Raw genomic sequence first — 23,933 nt, 5'->3', positions numbered from 1 at the left:
ATTGTAAACAATCATCAATGTACCATTAAAAATGTTCTTATTGCAACATGGAAAATGTTACTGCTCTAACGATAGGGAGTAATCAAAGACTTTGTTAATTGCAGGGATGAGAATTGTCTGCTGTAGTTTGGGCTCTGCAACTTGTGATAAATGCAGCTCTTACCTGGAGCCCGCAGCTGCAGTTTGTGCTAGTCCCCTAACAGCCAGGTAATAGTCTGGGAGGAGCATGCTCAGTGCCTGAGGATGCAGCACAAGAGGATTGGTCCGAAGCGGGAACGACTGCGTTTTCTGGCAGTTTATTAATCTCGACTAACTGGCTCAGTGTCAAAGGCTGACAGAGTCAGCTGCCGGCTTGTGGTTGCTGCTCATGTGAGGCTCGATCTCAGCACCGAGAGTGATTCATACCTATTGCAGGACGGGGTGACATTAGCGCGGGAGTAGCAGGCGAGGAAACTACTTGTGTGGATCAGAGCTGAGGCCAGCAAGTCACTTCATCCACACCGTTAAGCTGGGAACTGCAGCAAAATCAATTAACTGTGGAAAAGCAATCAGAAGGGAAATATCTGCTGCATTGAAATGGCAGGGCAAGAAATTGAGGACTTTGATGTGGATAGTGTGTCGGACACTGTCTGCATGCTTAATCATGTCCACCCTCCACTCTACAGCATTGAGGACCAACCGTGGCCGCTGGAGGCACGCAGCGTGTGTGAGTGCTGGGGATGGGCGGTACTGGTCACTGCCTTTAACTTTGCGCTTTTCCTCCTGAACCTTGCCCTCATGGGCACTGTCTTTTGCATCGTGCTGATGCCCACCATTGTGGTGGTGTACTTTGGGTTTCAGTGTCACTCCCGGGTAAGTAGCCTTCAGCTCGGAATGTTAAGTCTCCGCGTTACTATGAAATGACGACAGGTGCACCAGAGCCCAGAGAGGCCTGTCCACTTGACTAGGCCACACCAAACACTGTTAGACACTGGGCAACTCTTCTGACAGTTGTTGGACGTTTCTATTAAAACGAGCACAGCTTAGGTGCCCTGTTAGACTGAGAAAGAAATGAAGCAACTTTAAATTAGAAAAAGGTTACATTATTTTCACAGTGGTCCGAGTTTAAACCTTACCCTCACGGCCACAGAGTATTCAAGTGAGTTCAGTGAATTTGGATATTTAAACCTTCCTGTCTTGGTTACGGTGAATTTAGCATTTCCCTGGTGAGGAAGCCGCAGTTTTAATGCTTGCTTGCTTGCTATAATGAAGCGCAGAGGTTTGGAGCGAAATCGAGTAATGGTATAGTGTATTAAAACGGTCCAGCTCTGACAGCTTAGCCAGTGAGTAAGCTTCAGGTGTTGTTCAATGGCGCCTAATGCGTCGCTTGTGAATCACTCTGGGAAAAAGGATATTGCTGGAAACTTGAGCCGGTGGATTTTGTAGGACTGCTCCCCAAACCCTTTCCATTTTAAAACTGACTTACACTGAAAGTAAATTGTGTACATTCCCTTAACAAGGAACAGGGTCTTTCACATTCACAGGACATTCACTGCATTCATTTTTTATAAAATAAATATCTGAGAGTTGCTGTATCTGAAATGTAAGAAAAATATGTCTGACAGTGAGAACCAGAGTTCAATAAACACATCCAGATTAACCCTAGCAGCTCAGGCAGTGCTTCTGGAAAGGAAAAGAATTAAGCATTTCAGGTTAACACTCCTTCATCGGAAGCTTTAAAGTAGGTGCTCCCAGCTTTTTGTTTATGCCATGGACCCATACCATTAAGCACGAGGTCCACGGACCCAGGTTGGGGATCCCGGCTTTAAAGGGAGAAACTAGCTGGGTTGATGGGACTGTTCAAGCTGGGGTAAGATAAAAATGTTCCCTATATTTTCTATGCCCTATCATCCCTCAGCCTCCCCAGCAACTTATGTTCTCTTTCCCGGTTCTGAGGAAACTCTCCTGAGCTGACACGTTAACTGTTTCTCCACAGATGCTGCCTGAGCTGCTGGTGGTTCTAGCACCTTGTGTTTTTATTTCAGATTTCCAGCATCTGCAGATTTTGAATTTCAGGGTCCAAGTGAGAAATTATTTTCAGGATGCTATGATGTTGAAGAATATGTCTGAGAGAAGGTGATGGGGGGGGTGGCGGGGGGTGGCATTTGTCACTATGTCTCTAACGCAGAGGTAGCCAGTGTCTAGCAGGTTAGTGAAGACAATCCGGGTGAGGTGGGCCGTCAATTCAACCACACCAGCTTCCTTTTCTGTGTATCCCTGGAAGTGCTCCCTGCAGAGAGCTGAGCGGTTGCCCCCTTATCAGCTTTGCCCGATAGTGGTGCATGAAAACTTAAAAGAATACATAATAAATCATAGCAAATTTTTAAACTGGTCCACACCGATGGATTTATCAGTCTAACATAGTGTTTCGTTATGTACTATTGTTGAACTCACTGGAACATTGCCAAATTGTCCACGTTCTCGTCTGCTTCTGAAGGTTTCAATGAAATATTTTGGTGATTTGATTGCAAAATTAACTGGAAAATGAACATCATTTGTAAACCACGAATGAAAGCTTAGTGTTAACGAACTATGAATTTTAAACCTGGAACAGTGCCAACCTGGAACCGCAGAATAGTGACGATATTAATGTAGGCTGTTTGGCCCATCAAGGCTGGACTGGCTCCATGTAAGATCAATCCAGGTCTGTCTGCTCTCCCAGAGCCCCGCAAATCCCTTCCTTACTCTCCTTACTGCCTCTCCTTTCTCAATGCCGTAATTAACTCTGCCTTCACAACCTCGAGCAGTTCAGTCCAGACCTACCCAATTGCCATCTAAAATAGTCGTCATTTCACTTTTGATTCTTTTGCTAATTGCATTCATTTTTAACAAGGAAAGAACAGTAAGCCCGAGAGAGCAGCATCCGCGGATGCTAGAGGTGACAGTGGGATAGGGGCTGGTCGGATTGAGACGATGGGCAGGTGGGGAGAAGGGGTAGGCAGAGGCTGGTGGTGTGGGTGATAGGTGGAACCAGATAGGGAGGGGAGATTGGATTGTCGGAACCAGCCATGGGGAAGGCCGGGAGAGATGAATAAAGGGAGAAAAAAAATAGGTGGACAGGTGAGGTGTTTATGGGAGGAGAGCACCAGGTATTACCTGAAACTGTAAACATCTAACGCTCATACCACTGGGTTGTAAATTACTCAAGCAGAATACGAGATGTTGCTCTTCATAGCAGTGGAGAAGGGTGAGGACAGTGTTGGAGTGGGAATAAAAGTTAAAATGACACCAGCTTGAAATGGCCATGGTAGACTGAGCACAGTTGTTTCAGAAAGCAGTCTCCTAGTTAATTCTTCGCTTCACCATTGTAGAGGAGGCGGCACTGCAAACACCAGATCAGGTTGGAAGAGATGAAGGGGGCAGCACAATCACACAGGGTTTGGTGCATCAGTGATAACTGAATGGGTTTCGATTCCTGATTCTGTAAGGAGTTTTTACGTTCTCTGTGTGACTGTGTGTGTTTCCACCGGGGCAGTACGATATGTTGTTGCCCACGCAGCAGGCTCTCCCTCTCCACGCCTCTGATGAACCCAAAGGACCGGCAGAGACCAGTACGGTTTGGCACCAGCAGCGTCGCTGGAGTTGCCAGTCAGCGTTGAACTCAACGTAGGACTGCCTTAGGGACTCAGCTCTGGAATTTTCCCTTGGGGTTTGATGCACCATCAATAACTCTCGGAGACGTGAGGCGAGAGATAGGCTTTTATTAGCTGGAAGAGAGCAATCAGCAGCAAGAGACCACCACACAACATCCTGGAGACCGAGGGAGGAGCAATGCCTCCAATCGCCTTTATACAGGGGTCTGTGGGAGGAGCCACAGGAGCAGTCAGCAGAGGGGCGTGTCCAGACAGGTATACGTAGTTCACCACAGGATTTACTCCCAAAGCCTTCCTCAAAGCAGCGGAGGTTTGAGCTCAGAGCTTTCCTTCTCGTAGGCGAGCTGCCAGCCATGGCTGACAAGCCCTGTCTGCCCAAAACGATTGGTTTGAACCCGCCTTTGCCCCTCTGCCGGGCTTAGTAGCTAAGCCACATGTGAAGGGCAGGAGCTGGACTTGGTTGTCAGAGGCTCTTTGAGGTGTACGCCACTGGGAGCGTTAAATAGATGTAGAAGCCTGTCCCCATTATCACCCCGACTACAACAACCTTAAGGAACAAGTAAGGGTTAGTAAATCGTGGGTGTGGTGACACTTACCCCAGCACGTCCCTGATGCAAGCAACACAATTCACTGCATGATTCGATGTAAACCTAATCCTTATTCTTTTAAGAGCTCTCTCTCAGCTGGAAGGGCAATCTAAGCCCCGGGTGGTGATGAGGGGGAGGCGAAGTGACAGATATCACCCTCCTTGCCTTGTCGCCGGGGGAAATACCAGAGAACGGCAGGGTGGGTGGGGGCAATCCCCAGAGAAAGTCGAAGGGAACAGAAGCCGGGAGGAGAAGATATAACCGGTGGCAGGTTTGTGTTGGGACTGGCAGAAATAATGGATGGATGAGATGTCTGATGAGGTGGAAGCTGAGGATGAAAGGAATTCCATGCTGTTCTGCCTGGGGAGAGGGAGGGTAAGCAGAGCAAACGTGTGCAAAATGGAGAAAATACAAGCGAGGGTTCCATCATTTATGCCTGAGGGGAAGGAACGCCTTCACCTTCCATCCCTCCTCCAATGAGAGTTAGGGCATAAGATTAGGAGCAGAATTGGACCAATCCGCACAGCTCAGCCATTCCAAGATGGCTGATCCCGGATCCCAATCAACCCCACTCAGACAGAGAATGGTTTACCTCTGTCTGCTCCTTTCACACCTTTGAAGAAGATTTTGAAGACCTTAGATCCCGTTGCACCTTGCTGTCTTCCCCTCTGTGCACATAACTGAAGCCTCTCATTCCTGGAATCATCTTAGTGATTCTCTTCTGCAGTCTCTCCAAGGTCTTCAAGTCTTGACTTGTGGGTGCCCAAAGCCACACATGGCTTGTGGTTGAAGCAGTGTTTCACAGAACATTATCAGCACTCCCATGTTTTGTGCCACAAGGCCCTGTTTGTAAACCCCAGGATCCCATCTGTTTTTTTTTAAAACCATTTTCTCACTTTGTGCCATTTTCACTGAACCTTGCACATACACCAAGGGATCTCTCTGTCTCATTCGTCTTTCTAATTCAATTATCTTTGTGCTGTGAGTTTGGTGCAGGTGGAGGAAATTTCATTGGAGGCGGCTGAGAGGTGAAGATTGCTCTGAGTTAAGCCTAGCAGCTGAACTTATTAAACTTCTCCACCAAACTTTGTGCTCCCCATCTGCCACTCCTAAGTCTAATTATCACGGGCTAATTCTGGCAGGCCTGAATAGAGTCTGCCATTTAAACAGCAGTAAGTTATCGATTTAATGCACGTCTAAGGGCGAAGTCCCGGACATATCGACCGATTCGATGTGCTGAGACCGTGAGCTCACCCCACAGCAGAGCAGCCGTGTGACAGAACGCAGTGTTGCTTCATGCCAGGCCTTTGATTTCAATGTGGTTTTGGAGGCCAAGGACGCAGCATAAAATCAGACACACCGGAGGTGCTCAGCGCGTCAGCAAGCATTGGTTAAAAAAGAGAAAAAAACAATTCTTCAGCTCTGTGACTCATCATTAGACAGAAGGATTTAACTTGATTAACAAAAGGTCCCGGGTGTTATGAAAGTGTCTAGGCCTCCGTTAGTCTCAATAGACCATGGATTTGTGCCTTGGAAAGTTTCCAGGGCGCAGGCCTGGGCAGGGTTGTATGGGAGACCGGCAGTTGCCCAAGCTGCAAGTCTCCCCTCTCCACGCCACCGATGTTGTCCAAGGGAAGGGCACTAGGCTGATACAGCTTGGCACCGGTGTCGTCGCAGAGCAATGTGTGGTTAAGTGCCTTGCTCAAGGACACACATGCAAGCCTCAGCCAAGGCTCGAACTAGCAACCTTCAGATAACTAGACGAACCCCTTAACCACTTGGCCATGCGCCCACACGTTATGAAAGAAACCTCTTTACTACAGCAAGTAGTTACGGTCCTGAACCCACTGTGCTGGGTGCAGATTGTCTTATGACTTTCACGAGGGTAATTATTCTGCGGTTTTAAAATAAACCGTGCAGGGCCTTAGCAAAGAGACCTGATGGGCCAAATAGCCTTCCATTTGCTGTGACAATGCCACTACACTTAGCTATCTGGTTTCGGTTTTTGGATCAATACTTATTGTATATACAAGTGACAAAGGTCCAACACATTCATCCATCCTCAAGCCCTTGCTGTCCTTTCCTGGGAGACGGCTAAATGCAAACTCTTGTCCTGGTAGTTTGTTCTGTTCTGTGGAGTGTTTAATTGTTGTTCACTTTATTATTTGACATTTTTATTGTTCCATTTGTAGTAAATGGCTTTGCACAGTCCTGCTCTGCAGAATCAGAATCAAGTTTAATATCACCAGCATATTTCGTGCAATTTGCTAACTATAATTATTTGATAAATAATTATAGAGGGAAAAAATGGAATTACATTAAGTATATATATGTCTATTAAATAGTTAAATTATAATAAGTAGTGTAAAAAACAGAAATAAAAAAGTCGTGAGGTACTGGGTTCATTGTCCATTCAGATATCAGATGGCAGAGGGGAAGAACCTGTTCCTGAATCACTGAGTGCTTGCCTTCACAATAGTAAGAATGAGACGAGGGCAAGTCCTGGGTGGTTGGGGTCCTTAGTGATGGATGGCCACCTACAGGATGATAAAATTGGTGATCATATCTTCTCCTTCCCAACGATATTTCCAACCTTGCTCCGTTACGAACTCACAAGATTCTGTGGATGCTGGAAATCTGAAATACAAACAGTAAATGCTGGAAATATGTAGGTAACATTTGTATGGAGAGAGAAGCAATTATATTTTGAGTCAAAGGGCTTAAATCAGAACCAGGGGAGCGGGGAGCGTGGTGAACTACATATACCTGTCTGGACATGCCCCTGCTGACTGCTCCTGTGGCTCCTCCCACAGACGATTGAGGCCTGAACCCGGCCTCTCAGTCTCCAGGATGTAGTATGGTGGTCAACCACTGCTTGTTCCTTCTTCCAGTCAATAAAAGCCAATATCTCGCCTTTACGTCTCAGAAAGAGTTATTGATGGTGCATCAGGGAGGGAGTGGGAAATTAGCCAGGAGGAAGGAGCACCGAGAAAGGTCTGAAGTAGGACAGAGGTCGGAGAGATTAACAGACAAAAAGAATGACGAAGCAGGGCAGAAGGTGGTGGAATTGGGATAAGGAAAGACACAACAATGCGTCTAGGAGTGAGGTAAACTAGCAGGGTTATTGCACGACAATGAATGGTTTGAAGAGCCGAGAGCTGTAATGTGGATAAATGAAAAATAAGGAGATATAAAGTTATCTTCAGGTGCTTACAACAGACAAGCAGAGTATTTTGGAATCTGCAGTTGCTACAACACCACAACAGATGGAAGCTGAACTGTTGATCCACAAGCTCATATTAAAAATCTTTTTATTGTATAGCTCAAGTGTTTCTTCAGATCTCCAGATGCTGCTACTGTGTTATCCCTGACTGCCATTTATTTCATTCCTGTACCTCATTATTTTAACCGATTGGCCTGTTTTTACATTTTCTCTCAGTCTTGTGCTAAAATTCTGATGTCCTTCTTGCAGCCTGTAAAGCAAAGAACTGAAATATTTAACAGATGTTTAATTTGTAACTGGATTGCAGCCCAGACTTTGGAGCCGCTATGAATGAGGCAGTGATTTCCTTCTACAAGAAAGAGGTACCACCTTGTGTCAGTACAAAGGACCGGAAACCGCAAGGATCAATAGCCTCTGTCTCACTCACCTGGCTGCCCTGAACCCCCCGGTGTGAGAAATATTCAAGGCTTCATAACCTCCACCTGTTCTTATTATCACACCAGTCCCTGTAGTCTCGACATGATTCAAAATCAAAGCTGCATTTGAATGCTAGTTCAGAGTACAGTGCGCAGTGCAGGCCAGGCCAATAACTTAATCCATTCCAAGTGCATCCGCAGTATTCTTATTATTGATGGGATGCTCTGCTGTGAGAGCATCGAGGCAGAGGCTCAGAGATTGCTTGAAAGGAACCGGATTGCACTAGAACTGAAAACATTATGAAGGAGCGTGGAGAATACGTGGAAAATTGGGATTAGAGCAGGCTGCCATATTGGCCAAATACCCTCCTTTGTGTGTAAATGTTGTGATACATAAAGTGAGAGGCATCAGAATACTTCAGTAAATCTGCTTTGCAATATGATCCCATTGTGGAATAGTGACGTATATTACACTCATGAGGTCTTGGTGCTGCTTTGTTTCAAGGAATGAACTCTGGAGCTTCTTTAGATGGGCCCTGCTCGAATTAACCCCGCCAAGGGCTCAATGGTTCAATTTAATATCAGGGAATATGTGCAGTATCCAACCTGAAATTCTTACTCTTCACAGACCTCCACAAAACAGGACCCCCCCACCCAAAGAATGAATGACAGAACCCCGGAGACCCTGTTTCCCCTCCCATGCGTAAGGAGGTGTACCTCCCACCGCATGAGCAATAGCAAAAACCCGAAGGAGACGATGATCCAGACTCCATCAAAAGGACTGCCCTCCCAGCGAGGGAGAGGGAGGTATCGCTCCTGTTAACACAAGGGAGCAGGAGACCAGTGGCTTACTGTTGCGATGCTGCAGTCTGCCGTGTTTACCTGGTGCTTACTGTACTGACTGCAGCTAGGGTGGCTGTAAAACTGGGTCTTAGCACTCGGATCTTCAACTCCCTCACAGACAGGACCCAGGCTGTAAAGATAGGGGACAAGCTCTCCTCTACAATCTGAGCACCGGTGCCCCACAAGGCTGTGTACTCAGCCCCCCCGCTGTACTCACTGTACACCCATGACTGTGTAGCCAAGCTTCCATTGAACTCAATATATAAGTTTGCTGATGACACCACAATTGTAGGCCGTATCTCAGGTAATGATGAGTCTAAGTACAGAGAGGAAATTAAAAACCTACTGGCAAAGACAATAACCTATCCCTCAATGTCAGCAAGACGAAGGAATTGGTTGTTGACTTCAGAAGGAGTAGCAGACTGCACAACCCATCTACATCGGTGGTGTGCAGGTGGAGCAGGTCAAAAGCTTTAAGTTCCTCGGGGTCAATATCATAAATGACCTGACTTGGTCTAACCAAGCAGAGTCCACTGCCAAGAAGGCCCACCAGCGCCTTTACTTCCTGAGAAAGCTGAAGAAATTTGGCCTGTCCTCTAAAACCCTCACTAATTTTTATAGATGCACCGTAGAAAGCATTCTTCTAGGGTGCGTCACAACCTGGTTTGGAAGTTGTCCTGTCCAAGACCGGAAGAAGCTGCAGAAGATCGTGAACATAGCCCAGCACATCACACAAACCAATCTTCCGTCTTTGGGCTCACTTTACACCGCACGCTGTCGGAGCAGTGCTGACAGGATAATCAAGGACAGGACCCACTCAGCCAACACACTTTTTATCCCTCTTCCCTCTGGGAGAAGGTTCAGGAGCATGAAGACTCGTACGGCCAGATTTGGGAACAGCTTCTTTCCAACCGTGATAAGACTGCTGAACGGTTCCTGACCCGGATCTGGGTCGTACCATCCAAATATCCGGACCTGACTTGCACTACCTTACTTTCCCTTTTCTATTTTCTAATTATGATTTATAATTTAAATTTTTATTATACTTACTTTGATTTGTACTTCAGGGAGCGCAAAGCGCAGAATCAAATATCACTGTGATGGTTGTACACTCTAGTATCAATTGTTGGGTGACAATAAACTAAATTAAAACAGATAACAGTTAACGCCCGTGTCAAGAAGAGTCCATTTGGCCCGTATGAATTACATCTACTGGACCAATTCACCCTTCAGACTTAAGTTGGTGCCTTTAGATTTTGTTACTTCCGAGTGAATATTTGTCGCTGTTCAGTCGGTTAGTCGAGTCTGACTCTTCGTGACCTCATGGACCAGACGGTCAATAGGGTTTCATGGCAAGATACACCAGGCCTTTCTTCCGCACAGATACCCCTGCTGCCCGGATTGGGACCTGGCTGGATTCGAACTCAGGACCACCTGCCTTGAAATCCAGTGCTGATGCCACTACTTCCATTAATACTTGCAGGAGCGTTAAAATTAAAACTTAAAATATGCTTTATTTATTTGTCACGTGAACGTTGAAACATACAGTGGAATGTGAAAAGGAATCGGCAAGGACTGCACTGGGCTAGTCAAACTGGGCCGACGGTGCTGGCAAATGTCGCCACGACTCAGTAACCCTGACCTCCCACATCCCACTTGTATCCGGAGCAGCCGAAGGAAACTCACACGGTGATGGGAAGGGCCGGACAAACTCCTTAGAGATGGCAGTGGGAATCGAACCCTGTGAAGCATAGAAAAAGACGGAATTCATTCTCACACATGATACTGAGGCACAGTGAGAATATACTAGAAACCATCTGTCTCACTGCCAATCAGATGGTACTCGATCTGTATGCACTAGTCAAAGAGAGACCTCTTAACAGCAGGATAAAGCACTTACAATTAATGAGTATCCGGAGCAGCCGAAGGAAACTCACACGGTGATGGGAAGGGCCGGACAAACTCCTTAGAGATGGCAGTGGGAATCGAACCCTGTGAAGCATAGAAAAAGACGGAATTCATTCTCACACATGATACTGAGGCACAGTGAGAATATACTAGAAACCATCTGTCTCACTGCCAATCAGATGGTACTCGATCTGTATGCACTAGTCAAAGAGAGACCTCTTAACAGCAGGATAAAGCACTTACCATTAATGAGTGAGGCTGAATGCCTCTGATTGATGGGCAGATAAGTGGTTCTTGTACCGTCAGCTCAGAAAGTAACACCCAACACAGTCAATTTTTTCAGGAGCATTTTTCCTCCTAAAATGGTATCATCAAAGGTGTTGATTTATCTCAAATGGAAGCAGCTGCTTCCCCTCATTCAGGGGGCTTGGAAAATCAGTACTAATGAGTGTTTCCATGGCAACCTCTCTGCCACACCAACCAACTTGTGAAAGACAGCGGACTTAGAAGCTGAAACTGTATTTGTGTAATCTTAATGGGGACAACGGGAGAGACCATGCCCGGCTCTTAGTCTGGAGGAGAGCTCGTGTGTGTGGAGCCAGGGCTGAAGGAAATTGAGTAATGCCAGGCATAGGGGTCTGATGAAAGCCGGGCAGAATTATTTCCCCCCTTAGGAAGGATTCCTCCTCCGAGGCAAGCTGATTGATAGTGAGGAGATGAGTCTGTGATCAAGGTAGGGGTCTGAAGGTGATTTGGGGTTCCATGATGGTGGTTTTGGGAGAAAGGTTAGGACTGGTGGAACAGACGGTACTGGTGTGGGCTGGGGGGTGGTACATGGTTAACTATAACAGGTGAAGGTGATCGTGGTTGCTGGTAGATTCCAATCTAACAAAATATTATATAGCTAATCGTAGTGATTTCTGGGCCAAGCAAGCTCTTCTACATTGGGCATTTCACCTGGTGAGGAGCTAGGCCTGCAACGTCAACGTGCATGGAGTGGAGAACATTCTGAGCCCATCTGGGATTAATCCCAGGTCGTGCTTCAGGTTCTGGACTGAACTGTTACTACAGAAGCAGGAGCTCAAATGTCCATCGTGGGGATTTTACACGCAGTGGCTAGTTCGTTAGGCACGGATATTATTGGAGAAACTTTACAAGGATATTGCTTGGTCTTGAGGACCTGAATTAATGGGGAAATGTTGAATAGGTTGACTTTCTTGGAACATATGAGAATGAGAATATATTTGATAAAGATATATGAAAGTATGAGAGTTACTATGCATGCAGGACTTTCCCCCTGAGGTTGGGTGATATTAGATAAGTACGTGGTGGAGAGGGGAACAAAGGGCTATGGTCCGGGCACAGGTAGACTGGACTAGGAAGAAAAACAGATCGGCATGGACTAGATGGGCCGAAGGGGCTGTTTCTTGTTGTAGTATTCTAGTAATATTCTAGGAGGTACCTAATAACGGGCCCACAGAATGTATTTGTGTACCTTTGGTGCTGTGGCCCATCCACTTCAAGGTGTGACATGTTGTGCATTTCAAGATGCTCTTTGGCACACCACTCTTATAATGAGAGAGAAAGAGTGAGAGTGAGATCTTTTCACCCACAGAACTAACAGTCACTAGATGTTTTTATTTTTTTGTGCACCATTCTCTGTAAGCTCTATTGTGTGTGAAAATCCCAGGAGATCAGCAGTTTCTGAGATACTCAAACCACCCCATCTGGCACCAACAATCATTCCATTTTCAAAATCAGTTAAAACACATTTCTTCCCCACTCTGATGTCTGGTCTGAGCAACAACAGAACCTCCAGGCCATGTCTGTATGCTTTTATGCATTGAGCTGCTGCCACACGATTGGCTGATTAGATATCTGCACTAACGAGCAGATGTACAGCTGTGCCTGACAAAATGGCTACTGTGTGTATATTACCACAGCTCAATTGATCTAGTATCAGTGTTAAGACCATGAAACTACTCATTTGTTAGGGAACACCCACTGTATTCACTACTATCTTTCAAGGAAGCTCATCTGCTACCATTATCCGGGCTGAGGCCCCAGCCATAGTGATCTGGTTGGTAATTAACAACCCTAGGGAATAAGCTAGCAAGACACAAAGTTCAGTGATGGTCCATAAAGGTGAAAAGAGCAAGAGAGATAACATATTAAGGAGCCTTCACAACATGAGGCGTGAACCTTTAACTCTGTTTCTCTGCTGAGTGCTTCCCGCATTTTCTGATTCGCTTCACGTTTCCAGCAACTGAAGTTTCAGATTTCACAGGCGATGACTTTGCTCAATGATAATCAATGGATGAGAAAAATGTTTTAAAATCCTCTTCTCGGGCATGAATGAGTTCCTCCTGCCGGTGGGACAAATCAGGTGCTGGTCAGGAGTTGATAGGGGAGTGTACACATCACAGAGTTTGGGCCATGCATTGATGGAGCACACGGCTGGGTCGGAAGAAGCGTTTTTACAAGCGGTGTAATTATGGTACTCCGTTCACATGATCAGCAGCTGTCGTTTCCAGAGATCCAGGCAAGTCAGACAGCTGTAGATAAAACTGGGATTGGTAGCTTCACGATAACATTTAAATGACCTACTAGGTGAATCTCTACAATTAAAACTGGAACTTTGCGAGAGCAAGGTGGGCTCTGTTGTTCAGGTTGTGAGAATTAATACTCACATCAGCGTGATTTCAATTGGCATCACAGATTACCTGGAATCTGACAATTTTCACCAGTGATTCACAAATTGGGGGGGGGGGGTCTACAGATCCCTTACTCATTGGTCCATGGCAAAAGAAAAGTTGGGAACCCCTAACTTATGCTCATTTCTCAACTGCACTTCTTTACTTCAGTAAGAGTCCAACCCCATCACCAAACTGTTCTTAAAGTTCAACTCAGAATTTTCAATTTTTATACAAATGTTGACGCAATCAAAAATTTTGTTCACTTTCATTATTTGCATATGTAAGAACTGACCAGGTGCTGATAACCAAATTTAGGGAATCCTGCATAAGGACTCTCAAGTCTCTTTGCACCTCTGATTTTTGAATTTTCTTCCCATTTAGAAAATAGTCCACACCTTTATCCCTCCTGCCAACGTGCGTGACGATGCACTCCCCTACACTATATTCCACCTGCCACTATTTGCTCATTCCCCCCCCCAATCTGTCTGTCCTTCTGAAGACACCCTGCTTCCTCAACACTGCTGACACTTCCACCTCTCTTCATATCATCTGCAAACTAGTCCAGAGAGCCATCAATTCCTTCATCCAAATCACTGACACACAAAGCAAAAAGAAGTGGTCGCAGCACTGACCCCTGCAGCACACCGCTAGTCACGGGCAGCCAGCCAGAAAAAGCTCTGTTTATTCCCACTCTGTCGACGCTAGTATCTTTCCTGTAATACCGCAGGCTCTTATCTTGTTCAGAATCCTCATGCATGGCACCTTGATAAAGGCCAACTGAAAGCCTAAGTAAGCAACATCCACTGACTCTCCTTTCTCTATCCTGCCTGTTATTTCCACAAAGAATTCCAAGATATTTCTCAGGCAAGATTTCCCCTTAAGGAGACCATGCTGACTTTGGTCTATTTTATCTTGTGCCTCCAAGTACCCCGAAACCTCATCCTTAATAATCGACTCCAACATCTTGCCAACCACTGACGTCAGGCTAACTGGCCTGGAGTTTCCTTCCAGCTGCCTCTCTCCCTTCCTAAAGAGTGGAGTGGCATTTGCAATTTTTCAGTCCTCCAGAAAACACTCCAGAGTCTAGTGTTTCTTGAAAAATCATTACTAATGTCACCAGAATCTTTTTAGCTCTCGCTTTCAGGTGGTCATCTATTCCAGGTGAATTATTTACCTTCAGACTTTTCAGCTTCCAAAGCACCTTCCCCTTAGTTACAGCAACTACCGTCACTTCTGCCCACTCACTTACAATTCTGGCGTTCTGCTAGAGTCTTCACCAAGTAGACCGATGCAAAATACGTAACACATTTGTCTGTCATTTCCTTGTCCCTCATTGCTATCTGTCCAGTGTCATTTCCAGCCATCCAATATTCACGTTCAGCTCTTTTTCTCTTCATACAAAAGTATCTGAAAAAAAATCCCTTGTATCCCCTTTGATGTTATTGGCTCCTTATGGCTTTTTAGTTGCCTTCTGTTTGTTGGTTTTTAAAAACTTCCCCATCTTCTATCTTCCCATTAATTTTTGCTCTATTATATGACTTCTCTTTTGCTTTTGTGCTGTCTTTGACTTCCCTTGTCAGACACAGTTGCCTCATTCTCCCTTTAGAGTACTGCTTCATCTTCTGGATGTATCCTTCTTGTGCCTTCTGGTTTTCTGCCAGAATCTCCAGCCATTGCTGCTCTGCCATCAGCCCTGCTATATTCCCCTTCCAATCGACTTTGGCCAGCTCCTCTCTCACGCCTCTAAAATTCCCTTTACTTCCCTGTAATACTGCTCCTTCTCAGCCTGCAGAATGAACTTTATCAGATTATGATCACTGTCTCATCAGGGTTCCTTTACCTTAAGCTCCCATATCAAATTTGGGTAACTGCATAACACTTAATCCAGAATTGCTGTCCCTCTAGCGGACTCAACCACACATTGCTCCAAAAAGCCATTCTTGTAGGCATTCTACAAATTCCCTCTCTTGGGACTCAGCATCAGACTGATTTTCCCTATTTGTCTGTGTATTGAATTTCCCCAGATTATCACAAGTTTTCCCTTTTTTACATGCCTTTTCTATCTCTCTTTGTAATTTGTAGCCCACATCCTGGCTACTGTTCAGAGACCTGTATATAACTCCCATCGGGGTCATTTTACCCTTGCAAATTCTTAACTCTACCAACAAAGACTCTACATCTTCTGATCCTATGTTACCTCTTCCTAAGGGTTTGATTTCTTTTTTAACCAACAGAGGCACCCCAAACCCTTTGCCTTTCGATACAATGCGTATCTTTGGAGGTTAACCTCCCATCTACGATCTTCTTTCAGCCATGACTCAGAGATGCCCATAACGTCATACCTGCCAATCTCTAACTGCTCTACCAGATCATCTACCTTATCCGTATACTGCGTGCATTCAAATATAACATCTTCAGACCTGTATTCATCACCCCTTTTGATTTTGGCCTCTTGTCACATTTTAACTCATCCCACCGTCCTCAATTTTGTCTAATCATCTGCCTCTCCTTCATCACACACTCACTACACACTGCATTGAGTTGTCCCATCCTCAGCCTTATCACTTCAGTTCCCATCCCCCTGTCAAATTAGCTTAAACCCTCCCCACAGTTCTAGCAAATCTGCCCACAAGGATATTGGCCCCCTCGGGTTCAGGTGCAAGGCATCCTTTTGTGGGTGATAACTTCCCCAGGAGAGATCCCAATGATCCAGAAATCTGCCCCCTGAACCAATTCTTCTGCCAAATCAATCTATTGTTGCCCTCAGTGATGTGTGGCACAGAGATTACTATGCCGGAAGTCCAGCTTTTCAGCTTTCTGCCTAACTCCTACCTTGTCTCATCAGGACCTCTGCTTTTTTCCTATCTACGTCGTTGGTACCAATATGTACCATGACTTCTCACTATTTACACTCCTCCCTTAGAATCCCATGGACCTGATCTGGAACATCCCAGACCAGAGCACCTAGGAGACAACACACCATCTGGGTATCTCTTTCACATCCACAGAATCTGCTTTCTGCTTCTCTAATTATGGAATCCCCTATCACTACTGCACATCTCTCCTCGCTCCCTCTGAGCCACTGTCTGAGACAGAGATCCAGTGACAGTGACAGAGATCTCCCCCTGGTAGATCATCCCTATCCCACCCCACAACAGTATCCAAAGAAGAGTAAGAAGAAATCCCTGAACTCCAAGTGGAGTCATCGGGATGTCGTCATGACGACATTTTTTAAAATCAGGCTTTCTTGTTTTTACGAGGCCGAGTTGCTAGCCCGACGCTGAGCCCAGCATGGATGGAAAGCATGCAAGGGAGCTGGCTGGATTCGAACTCGGGAGCCTTCACTCCGAAGTCCAGCGCTGAAGCCGCTATGCCACAAGTCAGCCCACAGTATACAAAGCAGAATTATTATTAAGGGGTAAGGCCACAGGGGTTCTCTGCACTGGCTGCCTATTTCCTTTCACTCTCTAGACAGTCATCTGCAACTTGGGGTGACTGCCCCTCTGTAACCCTTATCTATCGCCACCTCATTCTCCCGTATGAACCGAGGGTCATTCAGCTCCAGTTCTGTAATACGGTCTCTAGGGAGTTGCAGCTCAGTGCATTTCATGTAGATGTAGTTATCAGGGAGATTGGAAGTCTCCCAGAGTTCCCACATCGCACTCAAATAACTACCACTGCCTCTGAATTCAATCTCAGCAAAGTGGTTACATATTAACAGAAAAATAAAACTTCCTTACTTACTTAGAACCTCCACCTGTGCTTGCCCAAGCCTGTTGTGCCAAAGCCTGGCCACTCCAATATGGCCCCCTCACACAATGGCCACTCTGCTTACACCTCCCTTCTTTTTATCAGCCCTGCGTGAATTACGGCCCACCCAAAAGAACCAGGAGCTCCAGAGCGCTTATTAAACCCTTGCACTGCGTCACCAACGAGTGGTCTCTCACGCTGATTGCAGCCCACTGATTTGTCTATGAGTCATGTGCTTACAGCATTCAAAATCAATCAGCATCTTAGCTTCAAAGTTCCCATCTAAAAATCTTCTAAAAATGTAGCAACAAACTGCGACAGTAACAGTTTGTTTGGGGACACACAAACCTTGTGTCATAATTTATTGCTGCACTTCCTGTACAATAATGGGTGCAATTCTTTGTCCATAGTATCAACTGCAGCACCTGCTTGTTAAATATTCTCCCTAAAGGCAATTAACTCAAAATATCGATGGTGCCACTTACAGGACTAAAGTCACACCTCTAGAGAAAAGTAAGATCCATTCCTCTTTCTTTTAATCTCCATTTTGCAGAGACCCATTTGCTGGGTCAGAGATGTGAGTGGGTAACTTCATCTTACCTGATTGGTCAGTAAGCTGAGGGGATTGGTTTGGTCACCCATTTTACACACTGTCCAACATTACTCTCTACTGAAAGGTATAAAACTAGACCAGGTGAAAAAGAACCGGCTGACCAATCATGGCCTGCAAATTGGCCCACTCTGCATTTTTGGGATTAAAGAAAAGATAGTTGTGGGTCACTGCTTGTGAATCTTTCATAATGTGTGAGAACTTAAATCACAAGGTTCACAGAACATTGTCTTCGGTGTGACACTTGCTGAAAATGAATGCAACTTTGTTTACTGGTGCATGATAAGTTCTTACAGTTGTCAACATCTACCCAAGTGGTCCAATCCTTGTAGCCACTTCTTGAAGTGATGTCACAATCCAGCAATACTCTTCTGGAATTCATCGGCAGTACAGGAGATGGTGGAAGAGTATTTCTGAAGGGGGACACAGATAAGCTACTGAAGAACAGTATCCACAGGAGACGTGTTCAAAATTCAAAGTAAATTTTATTTATTTATTTGTTTGTTTGTTTGTGTGCCATACTCTGCCAGAGCCTCGGCGACCACTTTTCAAGTGGTAGTCTTGGAGGAAAGATTCTGTGAGTGATTCCCTCATCCTTCTCACAGCGCAGTGTTTTCTTTTAATGAGGCCCAGTTGTGAGACCAACATGGATGGAAAGTGCGCCTGGGAGCAGCCTGACTGGGTTCGAACTCCGGAACCTTCTCTCTGGAGTCCAGCACTGAGGTCACTGTGCCACCAGCCGGCAAAATTTTATCATCAAAGTACAAATATGTTTCTGAGATTCATTTTCCTGCGGGCAGTAACTATAACAGGATCAATGAAAGATCAACCAGAGTGCAGAAGACAACCAACTGCAAATGCAAATATAAATAAATAGCAATAAATAACGAGAACATGAGATAACAAGAAAAAGAGTCCTTGAAGTGAGATCATTAGTTGTGGGAACACCTCAATGGATGGGCAAGTGAGTGTAGTTATGCCCTTTGTTCAAGAGCCTGATGGTTGTAACTGTTCTCGAACTTGGTGGTGCGAGTCCTGAGGCACTTCTACCTTCTACCTGATGTCAGCAGTGAGAAAGGAGCATGGCCTGGCTGGTGGGGGTCTCTGATGATGGATGCTGCTTTTCTACGACAGCGTTTCATGTAGATGTGCTCAATGGCCGGAAGGGCTTTAGTCTGTATTCCTTACGTAAGGGGCTCACAAAGACCCTTCAAGGCTCAGCCAGGTTATTGAGACTTACCAGAGGGCATCTCTGCAATTTAGACACGTGCCTGTCCCTGTGGGCCAAAGGAGAAGTAAATGATCACAATGAACTTTGTGTGTTACCAACACCTCCCCTCGCCCTATGTAATCATCGGCCTGGGCAGGCATCCTTGCTTTGAGTATTTCTAATTCACTATGATGTATAGAATGATTGGTGAAATCCAGACTTCAGCATATTACACTGGGGCTCATAAAATAAACATCATCAGAAAATCATCATTTGGTTCCAGTTCCGTAATTTTTTTAATTTTAAAAAAATTAAACTTTGTAGTTTAATTTATCAAAATTATTTTTTAAAGCCTTCTTTGAGTGATCCAATATTTTTACTTTGGAAAAATAAAGGTATTAATTCTTTTTTGGACCTATTTAAAGAAGATAGTCTGATGTCTTTTGAATGATTAGTTGGTAAATATTCTCTTTCATACTCACACTTTTTACAATACCTTCAAGTTAGACATTTCTTACAAAAATATTTAAGTAAGTTTCCTTACATATTGGATGCCGACCTGTTAGATACTATTACAAGTATGAATCCTTTGATGAAGGGTTCCATTGGAAGAATTTATAACTTACTATTACAATGGGATAAACGTCCTTTATTTAAGATTAAACAAGATTGGGAAAAGGAACTTAATTTGACTTTTACGATGGAGGACTGGATGCAGATTTTGAAGTTTGTTAACTCTTCTTCGATTTGTGCTAGTCATTCACTGATTCAGTTTAAAATTGGACATTGCTACTATTTGATGGAGAGATTGTCTAAAATGTTTCCTAATGTTGATAGCTATTGTGGTGTAAGACTGAGACAGCAACACTGACACACGTGTTTTGGTCTTGTTCTATACTGGAACAGTTCTGGAAGTCAGTTTTTTCTACAATTTCTAAAGCACTTATAATTAATTTACAACCTAACAAATTAACTGTGCTTTTGGAATAATTCCTCTAAATATCCGCGGTATTTCTTTGCCTGACCAACATGTGATTGCGTTTGTTACACTGATAGCTAGGAGGGCCATTCTGTTGGAGTGGGAGGATACGTCGGCTCCCACACTGTCACAATGGTTCTCCTAAGTGATGCTACGTCTTAGTTCGGAGAAAATTAGTTGGACCTTTGAACCTATGTTTGATTTTGAGAAAAGGCAGGGTACATTTGCTCGTTACTATCATTTGAGTTAATTGATAGATTTCCTCCACAATCTAATTGTAAATTTTGGTACATTTTTTTTCTTGCTGGCAGTTTGATGTTTATCTTTAGAAGCTTTTTGTATGTCGCTTGGCTCCGGGGTTGAACACCTAATGGGTTTTTTTCTCACTTTGCTTTAGTAGGGTTTTTTTTAACTGTCTTTTCTTCCTGTCACTAAATTTTGCAATCTTTAAAACAATGTTCTTTTCCCTTGAGACATTGCAAGTGTTACCTACTTCAATGTCCTCTTGTTAATGTTCGATAATAATAACAAAAAGATTTGAAAAGAAAGAACATCATCAGAAGTCCAAACGGTAATGAGTCTGTAAATGCCTCGTGTGTTGAAAAACGAGGCTGGCAGCTGCTATGTGCGATATATCAATGTTGGAATGGTGACCCTTTAATCCTCATCTCATTGGACAATCTCCGCAGGTACTGCACTTCGCTTTTTTCCGATTGCTATTTTCTTGACAGAGGATGTTCATCTCGGATCTGAAGGGGGAACTCGACGTGTGTGTCTGACGCTGTTTATAGGTCAAGCACTCAGTGTGACTCCTGCCCAAAAGGTCATAATGTCACCCAATGATGATCACATATATGATGCACTCTAAGCAAAATCAATCTTGCATCCCGCAGCACTGAAGAAATGTGTGAACAGTGAGCCAGTTCAATGAATAGATAAGAACAGTTTATCAGGCTAGTGGGGCTGAAAATCTCATTGTAAACAAGTTCCAATTCAGAATCAGAATCAGGTTTAATATCACTGGCATATGTCATGAAATTCGTTAACTTTGAAGCAGCAATACAATGCAATACATAATAATAGAGATAAAAAACAGTGGATTACAGTAAATATATATATAAATAAAATTATTAAATTAACATAGTGCAAAACAAGAAATAAACAGTTAATGAGTTAGTGTTCCTGAGTTCAATGATCATTCAGAAATTGGATGGCAGAGGGGAAAAAGCTGTTCCTGAATCATTGAGTATGTGTCTTCAGGCTCCAGTACTTCCTTCCTGATGGTGGCAAAGAGAGGAGAGCATGTCCTGGGTGATGGGGATCCTTAATGATAGACACCAACTTTCTGGGGCACTGTTCCTTGAAGGTGTCCTTGATACTACATAGGCGGGGGCCTATAATGACTCTGGCCAGTTTTACAACTCTCTGAAGCTTACTTTGATCCTGCTCCCCCCACCTCACCCACCAACCACCATACCAGATGGTGATGCAGCCGGTGCGAATGTTCCCCACAGTACATCTGTGGAAACTTGCGAGTGTTTCTGGCGACAAATCAAATCTCCCAGAAACTCCTACTGGAATATAACTGCTGTCATGCCTTCTTTATGGCTACATCCATATGTTGGGTCCATTTAGAGGGATTTTACAGTTGTTACGTATTCAGGCAACAATAGATATATGAGTTTGGCAAGGGTTTATATAACAAATAATACGTTTATTAAACATTGAAAACAAACCCCCCCAAAAGTAAACAAACACTAACGTAACCGGAAATCAGCTGCTGTGCGCCAGCTCAAACAGTTCTTAAAGCGATGTTGCAAAAACAGTTCTTTAAAGTAGTATTGCCAAAAGGTGAAAATGCTCACAGTCCATTTAAAGGAGAGACTTTTTAAGACGATTTAAATTCTCTTTCACGTCGTCTTGCTTCAGTCCCCGACGTCAAACTTCTCCCACGAAGAATTTACGAAACGAAATGGCTTAAAGGCACTGACCTTTCCTTTATCACACTGTCCTCAATCTTCTGCTATCCCGCAGAGATTAACACGAGAACAGTCAACGAATTCCTTCCGAATAAGGGTTAAGTAAGGTTGAACCCGTTTCACCGTCAAAAATTGATTCTCCTCGATCTTTAACTCCCGAACTCTGATCTTCACTCTCCACTGATTCTCAACTAGCAGTATCGTATAGAAACTGCTGGCAATGACCTTTTAAACTTTAGGCATTAGATAAAAACTTCATCCTTCAACTAAACTGCATCATCACATTAAACCATGCAGTGGCATGAAGTCAACATGGCAAATCCAGCCACGAACTGCCCCTCCTCACAGGGTGGGGTCTTCCTTTTATACCCTGTAAAAAAAACCTGTCACATGACCTCTACTGGTGGGAAAATGATGTCACTCCACCATCATAAGACCATTACCTCAAGTCCAGTATAGCTTCAACCCCAGTCATGTGACAAGGGTACCACTGTCATGTCACGAGTATGTAACACAGTAAAAATGTTTGAGAGTAAAAGTCCCTTCAAACTGAGGAGAGAAATTTCTCACAGTTGCTCAGACACCTAGAAATGTGTAGAAAAGTATTCTATTCTGTTTTCAGCCAGTTTACAACAACACAGTATCTTGTCCTTCGAAGTTACTCATGGAAGTTAAGCACAGGTAGGCTTCAAACTAAATCTGTCCTCCAGTATAATTTCATGAGGTAACTTTTCACTAACTGGTTTTCTCTATAGTGAAGACAAGCCTGTTAGTTTGTGAATGCAGAGTGTAAATGTTATACTTTCTTTCGGCACACTACTGCTGCAGCATATCAATGGTCTCCAACACAGTTATTGTGTTTAGGTGCTGAGATATCAAAGAGTTGTAGTCGCTGTTGGGTTAATGTATTGATTTCTGCTAATTACCACTTTTAGTGGTGTTTGCAGCATTGATTCGAGAAGCTGGACACAGGTTGCCTCCAACTGTGAGTGAGAGAGCCAATCCATATTTCCAGTATAAATGTTACACCTGTGGTATTTGGAAATGTGACTAAACGCTGTTAGAAATCTGGACTGTGAGCATTGATATTGTAATCTTCTGTCTGGGTAGCCTCCAACCTGATGGCATTAACATCAATTCCTCAACCTTCCAGTAATTACCCCCTCTCCCCCCACTTCACCATTCCCCATTTGTGTTTCCCTCTCACTTCTTCTCTTCTTACCTGCACTCACCTCCCCTCCCCTTTCTTCCATGGTCTTCTACCCTCTTCTATCAGATTCCCCCTTCTCCAGCCCTTTATCTCTTTCACCAGTCAACTTCCCAGCTCTTTACTTCATCCCTCCTGGCATTTCCTTAGTCTGACATCTTTCCCCTTCCTTTCTAGTCCTGATAAAGGGTCACGGCCCAAAACATTGACTATTTATTCATTTCCATAGACGCTGCCTGGCCTGCTGAGTTCCTCCAGCTTTTTATGTGTATTATCTTGGTAATTTTCATTTTGAATCTTGTCTTTTGAGTTTTCTTTCCCCCCATGGCAATCCCTTGATGAAGCAGGCTGCAGTTTAATACCCTGGCTGAGGGCATTCAGACATAGATGCAAATACACTCAGTGGCCCCTTCTTTAGATACTGCCTGTACCTAATAAAGTGGCCGCTGAATGTATGATCGTGGTCTTCTGCTGCTGTAGCAGAAGGTTCGGGATGTTGTGCTCAGAGATGCTCTTTGCTCACCACTGTTGGAGCACGTGGTGATTTGAGTTCCTATCAGCTTGATCCAGTCTGGCCACTCTCCTCTGACCTCTCTCATTACAAAGGTGTTTGTGCCCACTGAACTGCTGCTCACTGGGTTTTGCAGATTCTCTGTAAACTCTAGAGACTACTGTAGTGAAAATCCCGGGGGATCAGCAGGTTCTGAGATACTCAAGTCACCCCGTCTGGCACCAACAATCGTACCATGGTCAAAGTCACTTAGATCACATTTCTTCCCCATTCTGATGTTTGGTCTAAACAACTGAACCTCTTGACCATGTCTGCATGCTTTTATGCATTGAGTTGCAGCCATATGATAGTCCGATTAAATAACGAGCAGGTGTACAGGTGT

At 44.4% G+C, this 23,933-nt stretch overlaps 1 protein-coding gene across 3 annotated transcripts in view; it reads left to right on the top strand.

Annotated features, from left to right (window-relative positions):
- Positions 1-233: 233 nt before the first annotated feature.
- The window catches only part of LOC132382114 (transmembrane protein 88), a 72,875-nt gene continuing 49,175 nt past the window's right edge, over positions 234-23,933 (top strand). Inside the window, exon 1 of one of the 3 annotated variants that reach the window (XM_059952001.1) lies at positions 234-852. In XM_059952001.1, coding sequence (XP_059807984.1) covers positions 577-852 — 276 coding nt within the window. In that variant the 5' untranslated portion in view covers positions 234-576. The remainder of the gene's footprint in view (positions 853-23,933) is intronic. The other 2 variants (XR_009508205.1, XR_009508206.1) reach the window with 2 other exon arrangements.

This window comes from Hypanus sabinus, chromosome 27, assembly GCF_030144855.1.
Source record: "Hypanus sabinus isolate sHypSab1 chromosome 27, sHypSab1.hap1, whole genome shotgun sequence".
In the NCBI taxonomy this organism is placed as follows: Eukaryota; Metazoa; Chordata; class Chondrichthyes; order Myliobatiformes; family Dasyatidae; genus Hypanus; species Hypanus sabinus.
The sequence above is the reverse complement of the archived record's forward strand: the minus strand, read 5'-3'. Positions and strand labels throughout refer to the sequence as shown.